At 32.8% G+C, this 7,410-nt stretch overlaps 2 protein-coding genes across 2 annotated transcripts in view; one reads left to right on the forward strand and one right to left on the reverse strand.

Moving 5' to 3' along the window:
- Positions 353-3,497, forward strand: LOC107638192 (probable 1-deoxy-D-xylulose-5-phosphate synthase, chloroplastic). Its single transcript, XM_016341363.2, has 8 exons — positions 353-829; positions 1,083-1,211; positions 1,319-1,483; positions 1,572-1,722; positions 1,855-2,126; positions 2,221-2,494; positions 2,735-3,042; positions 3,190-3,497. Exons 1-8 carry the CDS (start codon positions 686-688, stop codon positions 3,478-3,480), a joined length of 1,734 nt encoding a protein of 577 aa, XP_016196849.1. The 5' UTR covers positions 353-685; the 3' UTR covers positions 3,481-3,497.
- Positions 6,851-7,410, reverse strand: part of LOC110263164 (heavy metal-associated isoprenylated plant protein 19) — a 1,756-nt gene continuing 1,196 nt past the window's right edge. The window contains exon 2 of the mRNA XM_021104021.1: positions 6,851-7,376. Within this exon, the coding sequence (XP_020959680.1) occupies positions 7,099-7,376 (278 nt within the window). The 3' untranslated portion in view covers positions 6,851-7,098. The remainder of the gene's footprint in view (positions 7,377-7,410) is intronic.

Genomic DNA, 7,410 nt, shown 5'->3' on the forward strand with positions numbered 1-7,410 from the left:
ATACACAAATATATAAAAATGATCAAAGGTTAGAAGAAGCAATGCACATATTAACCAATTTGAATTAGTGGAGTGGTCAATTCGCTTATCTACTTATATAAGTATTGTGAGTTTGAATCCTACTTTGTGTCCAGCAACTTTCTTTCATTCTTTGCATTGAGTTTCACTTTCGGTTATTATCGATGAAAAAGAACAAAAAACAAGTCCGTCCAGCAGCATAGCATAGCTTACATTTATCTGAAAGAATCTATCCGTTCGTGATTTCCTCTTACGTGGCCCAATGGCATCCTTCTTTTCTTGACCAAAACACAACACCCTTTCATGAAATGAATGAACCTGTCTTGTTAGAATCCCTTCCACCTTCCACTTTGTACTTCAAAACACTTCCCTCCTTCTCTCTTTCTCTCTCTATCAATTCTCAACCACACACTTTCTTATATTATTATATTACAAGTTACTATTACTATCAGCATTGTTGTATTCAATGCCATCATCCATCCACCATCACCACCATCACTCACAATCTGTTGTTACTGTTGGTGTTAGTGCCATCTGATTGACACTTACCATTTACTCACAAACACTATCTCTTTCTCTGCTATAAAAGGGTCTCTCCTTCTTGTACTTTCTCTCCATTTTCTTGGTATATCTCTCTGAGTTTCTTCTGTTTTCTACCTACAACTTCATGGATCTCTGTGCATTCTCATATTCTACATTTGTGAGCCCTGCAACTGCAACTGCTTCTGATCCTCGGAGATCAAGTTCTCTTGCTTCTCACTCTCAATGGGGTCTGGATCTGCTTAATCAATCGCAGCACAGGTTCAACCAGGTTAACAAATGATTCATACTTCATTCTCAGATAACTCACTACAATCTACTCTCATTGCATGTATGAAGGAATACCCATTAGTGCTTTGGCTGCAAAGATTCTAGCTTTAGTTCAATACTAGCTTATTTGCCTTCTTTTGTTTGCCCAATTTCACATGTTTATTTTGAAGTCTCAAAATTTAGATGGCACTTGCTGATGATAGAAATGGGTATCTTAAAGCGTTTCTGAAATCTGAATGGATATAAATGAATAGGTGAAGAAAAAATCAAGTGGGGTATATGCATCCCTATCAGAGAGGGGAGAGTATTATGCTCAAAGACCGCCAACTCCGCTGTTGGACACCATAAACTATCCAATTCATATGAAAAACCTCTCTACCAAGGTATGCTTGTAGAAAGCATGTAGCATATGCTCCTTGTTTTGTAGCCAAAAACAGAAAATCGTAGTCATGTCAAAATCTTGTTTATAACCTTAATATTGATTATGCAGGAGCTCAAGCAACTCGCCGATGAGCTACGTTCTGATGTAATTTTCAGTGTTTCAAAAACTGGGGGTCATCTAGGATCAAGTCTAGGTGTTGTCGAACTCACTGTTGCGCTCCACTATGTCTTCAATGCCCCTCAAGACAAGATATTGTGGGATGTTGGTCACCAGGTTGGTTTATCAATCTCTTTTGTGTTTTGCATGTTTGTTTTGGGTGACGGGTTGTTCTGAATTGGACAATCTTGTATGGAATCCGCAGTCTTACCCACATAAAATACTCACCGGTCGGAGGGATAAGATGCATACCATGAGGCAGACAAATGGATTATCTGGATTTACAAAACGCTCCGAAAGTGAATATGATAGTTTTGGCACTGGTCACAGCTCAACAACTATTTCAGCTGGACTTGGTAATTCTTCCATCTATTGTCTAACTGAACACAGCATGTTTCAAGCCATAGTTTTGACAAAAAGATGGTTTATAAATTAGAATATTGGATTGTGATTTGGCTTTAACTTTCAATAATTTGTTGGACAAACAGGAATGGCTGTTGGGAGAGATCTTAAGGGAAGAAAGAATAATGTAGTTGCCGTTATTGGTGATGGTGCCATGACAGCAGGGCAAGCTTATGAAGCCATGAACAATGCCGGATATCTCGATTCTGACATGATTGTTATTCTAAACGACAACAAACAGGTCTCTTTACCTACTGCTACACTCGATGGACCGATACCACCAGTAGGAGCTTTGAGCAGTGCTCTCAGTAGGTTACAGTCAAACAGGCCTCTTAGAGAATTGAGAGAGGTTGCCAAGGTGAGTAATACATTACATGAGTTTATCAGTAAGGAACTTGTGCTGCCACAAATTATTATGGAAACTGATAATATATGGAATGATATCTTTGCAGGGTGTTACTAAAAGCATTGGAGGCCCTATGCATGAATTGGCTGCAAAAGTTGATGAATATGCTCGTGGCATGATTGGTGGTTCCGGATCAACACTTTTTGAAGAGCTTGGACTCTACTACATTGGCCCTGTTGATGGTCATAACATAGATGATCTTATCTCCATTCTCAATGAAGTTAAAAGTACTAAAACCACTGGTCCTGTTCTGATCCATGTTGTCACTGAGAAAGGCCGAGGATACCCATATGCAGAAAAAGCAGCAGACAAGTACCATGGTAAAAGAGGCCTTTCAAATTTCTTGAGTTCCATTAATGATCTATAAAATTAATCAAATTTTGGTAATTCAACCCTAGACTGCACCACATATATTATGTATATTCATTCTGGAGCTATCACTTTGAAACACTGTGCCTGGGAATTAACAAGCATAATCAATGAACTAAAGTAAAATCTTTTAGTTTAGTACTTGGCTTGCTATTTTCCTTGCCATGGTGTGATCCTATTTGATTTTGCAGGAGTTGCTAAGTTTGATCCAAAGACTGGAAAGCAATTCAAGGCTAATGCTAGCACCCAGTCTTACACAACATACTTTGCAGAGGCTTTGATTGCAGAAGCAGAAGCCGACAAAGACATCGTTGCAATCCATGCTGCAATGGGAGGTGGCACTGGCATGAATCTCTTCCTTCGTCGATTCCCAACAAGATGCTTTGATGTGGGGATAGCAGAACAGCATGCTGTTACATTTGCTGCAGGTCTAGCTTGTGAAGGTCTCAAGCCTTTCTGTGCAATTTACTCATCATTCATGCAGAGGGCTTATGACCAAGTAAGAATAATAACTCACTCGCTACATTCATTACTGTTTTACAATTTGTCTATGCTTTTATGATAATGATTGTACTGTGATTCTTTATTGGTCAATACATGATTAGTTTATGTAATCAGTACTCAAAGGACATGTTCTGTGACACAGGTAGTGCATGATGTCGACTTGCAGAAGCTTCCTGTAAGATTTGCAATGGATAGAGCTGGATTAGTTGGTGCAGATGGCCCTACACATTGTGGTTCTTTTGATGTCACTTTTATGGCATGTCTTCCTAACATGGTGGTGATGGCTCCTTCTGATGAAGCAGAGCTTTTCCACATGGTTGCCACTGCAGCAGCCATTGATGATCGCCCTAGTTGTTTCCGATACCCAAGGGGAAACGGCATTGGTGTTGAACTACCACTAGGGAATAAGGGAATTCCTCTTGAGGTATATTAGAAATTTAGAATGGCCACATATATAACTTCATGATGATTATGAGGAATTGCCTAATGTTTGTGTTGCAAAATCACACGAAGTTTTGATCACTGTCGAAGAAGGATCGATTGGAGGATTCGGGTCTCATGTTGTTCAGTTCATGGCCCTTGATGGTCTTCTAGATGGAAAATTGAAGGTAAAAATCCAAACAAGACTTGTCAACTTAAATTAGAACTAAAGCACTTTTTATATGCATCTTTAAAGATATTATAAATCGCGGATAACTCATGCATGTTTTTTGCCTAACAACTGTGCAGTGGAGGCCAATGGTTCTTCCGGATCGTTATATTGACCACGGATCGCCTGCTGATCAATTGTCTGAAGCTGGCCTTGCTCCAACTCAGATAGCAGCAACTGTGTTCAACATACTTGGACAAACACGGGAGGCACTAGAGGTTATGTCATAAAAAGAGAATATCAAGAGGGGTTAAATTTTCACTCCCCACAATATACACATGTTAACAATATAAATCACCTTGTGTAACACAAACAAGGTAATATTAGAATGTGAATTATGTAAATGTTAGTAACAATGTAGTTTATCAAATAGTAGTATCAGCTGGTTACAACTTGCAAGGAAGAAATAATGTCAATTTTTCAATGCTGAGGAAGTTGGTTCATGAAATGGCCAAATTTAAAATAGTTTTTTTAGATCGTTACAAACTCGATCCAAAATTGAGAGAATCTACAAAATAGCATTTTACATGGCATTTTTTGCTTGATCTCTCTCATTCTTATCTTTCCCGTTTTGCAAATTTGAGACTCCTCTATCTATTTGAGACTCCTCTATCTATCACTTACCTGATCATGTTAAAAACATCAATTACTAATAATTCATTGCCTAATTTTTACTTTGTATTTAACTGTACTTTTCAAATTGTATAAAATTTTGGTCACACATCAATCTTGGTCCAATTTGTGTTTTAGCCACATATGGAATAGGTGGAAATTAAAATGAAGATATTTAAAATTTAGTAGAAGTTCAGGTATAGTTATTTTTATATAAAATTGATAGTTGAAGATCATTTGATAATAATTTAGTTAAATATGTTAAAATAAGAGAATTTTTTTGTCAATGAGTTATAGCTCAAATGGTATATGATACCATATATATATACATATTAGTTTAAAAAAATCATATTTTTACGATGAAGTAATGTCATTTTTATTTATTATTTTAACAACCATGTCATATAAATACTATGTCTTATCATCAATTATATTTTATTTTATATAATAATTTGTTTATAAAAAAATGTTTTTTAATTTTTTTATTTGTTTGCATTCTATTTATATGTTTGCATATATTAATGTTATTTTCATTCTTTAGATGTTTGGGACATAAATTGATATTTTTTAATCTTTACTTAAAATATTTTTTTAATTTTCTACCATTCTTTACAGTAATGTGTTTTGCATTCATTAACCCTTGAAATTCTAATTTTCCTACTTTGACAATTAATATAAGAGATTAAGAAATAAAGAGTAGTAAGAGTCTTAATATGTATAAGTTATAGAATTTGAATATTTATAACTGAAATTTTTTATAATTATCATTATTATGACACTTTTAATGTATATTTATTACATTTAATTAATACTTGATATTTTAATTGAATAATAATAGATAAAAGTTTTTTGTTTTAATTTTTTAAAAATATTTTACTAAATAGTGATTGGTTGATTTTAATCTTTTGCCAAATCATTAGAATTGCTGATGTGGCATCGTTAGCAAAGAAAATATGGCTTAAATTGATTGTGGAGAAAGTTGGTATCAGTTTTTATATATTATAAATAGATATGCGTTGTTTTTATATAAAATTGATAGTCGAAGATCATTTGATAGTAATTTAGTCAAATATGTCAAAATATGTAACGATTTTTTACTATCAACTTGATAACTGCACATGAGTTTCCACCTTAAAATTTTCTTTATACAAAGATTAAGTTTAAATATTGACATGTTATATAATGAGTTCAATAGAAAAAATATTTGATTTATTTTTTATGAATAATTATCAATTATTTATTTTTGCCCTTCATTTTGATTTATTTTTCGATTGAACCTACTACGTCACATATCAATATTTAAACTTTAACTGTTATGAAAAGACAATTCCGATTATTTTTATGAGGTTCTATTTATGATAGTGTAAAAAAACTCTACATAATTTCTATAACAATAAAAATTACTAATTTCAAACACATTATTTAAAAGATTATCTAGAACATATAAATTTGATTAAAATACCGTATAAAACAATTTACAAATTAATTATAGAATTTAATTTTAATGCACAGTCAATCAATATAAAGTAGTTTTATAGATACATCTAATTATATATAATCACATATATAAATTATCTTTTATATTGACCGATCATCTAAAAAAATAAATGTAATTACACAAATTATATAAAATGCTTTATACTGCATCAAAATTAAACTCTTAAATATATATAGTTCTTTAATTCAGAATTTGTTTTGTTAAGAAAGTGATAAATAAATTCTTAAAAGATTTATATTTGGAATAGATTAATTTTTTTTTAAAAAAAATACCAATAAAGTTTTCTATATGATAGTTGAACATGCTTATTTATGACTTTACTCTTGTTTGTTTGCACTTTCTAGTTGACAAGTAAAGGCATACGTATGAGACGATAAGAAGAGCCACGCAGAAGCCAGAACATAGCATGGAACTAACTCTGTTATTTCCAAGACGCACTATGAATATGAATATGCGGAGGCACAACCACTTTCATATTGCTGACTTTGGTGCTATTCTACCCATTCAAGTTGGTACAAGCCACACGCCAATTAGTGCTCTCTGCATACGTAAATTAAATTCCAACAATTAGAAGAAAGTAGACACCACATTAACAAATAAATATAAATAAACAAACAAATGAAGATGTCATCCTCCTTTCAAAACTTATCTATTAGGAAATTGTAATATCAAATGCATTAATTGCTTAAATCGGTGGGTTTCTGAATGGAGAACAGGATGACATTTTCTATAATTCAGCGTACATGACACCATGAACCTTATCTTCAATTGGTTATTAATTAGCAATACCACAGCCACAACAATTCAAAGTTCTCACTCTATCAACTAATTAATAGAATAATCTAACAAACAATATATAATATAACCAAAAGAATAATCGACAACTGTCACTTTCCAAATATAGCAAGCAAAATGTTCGAAAAAAAAATTAATTTTGATGCAATATACAGTAATTTATTAATTTTATACGCATTTAATTACATAATATCATATCATTAAAAATAATTATTTTTTACAATGGTTGTTTAAAAGAATAGATATAATTACGTAACTATGTAAACTATTTTACACAGTTAGTGCATTAAAATTAAACTAAAAAAAAAACATTATCTACATACATATTATTTTTGTGGGGCTGTATGTAACTATTGCCATTAATTGGCTATATCATGACACTTAAAATTTGTTTTAGAAAAGGGTAGAATCTATTTACAAGTAAAAAATCAAAAGAATAAGGAATAATAAAAGTAGTTTTCCTTTCCTATGTATGAAGAGACTAATTAATTCTATCTCTACATTAGTGCACATGCATGAGGGTTTTCATCATTGAACATCATCAAAGTTTCAGTGCTAATGCAGCAATATTTTTCAAACACATAACAAGGTGGCACCAAAACAATGCTATCACGTTCATTATTGAATCCATCATTTGAATCCTCATCCTTGTTTTCCACAATCTCCACTTTCTTGCCACTCTTTTTCTTTATCTTCTTCAAAACTTTATTTGGATCAATGCGACCTGTTACCACCACACGGTGTTCGTTCATATCTGTCACGAACTTTTCCACTCCTATAACAAAATCAATGCCACACATGCCACACAT

The sequence above is a fragment of the Arachis ipaensis genome, chromosome B01, assembly GCF_000816755.2.
Source record: "Arachis ipaensis cultivar K30076 chromosome B01, Araip1.1, whole genome shotgun sequence".
Taxonomy (NCBI): Eukaryota; Viridiplantae; Streptophyta; class Magnoliopsida; order Fabales; family Fabaceae; genus Arachis; species Arachis ipaensis.

Excerpts from the sequence above, each read along its gene's own strand:
- LOC107638192 (XM_016341363.2), top strand. The coding sequence starts at position 686 with ATGGATCTCTGTGCATTCTCATATTCTACATTTGTGAGCCCTGCAACT. Across the intron at positions 1,723-1,854 it reads AACTATTTCAGCTGGACTTG|GAATGGCTGTTGGGAGAGAT; the intron begins GTAATTCTTCCA and ends TTGGACAAACAG. Across the intron at positions 2,127-2,220 it reads AATTGAGAGAGGTTGCCAAG|GGTGTTACTAAAAGCATTGG; the intron begins GTGAGTAATACA and ends ATATCTTTGCAG.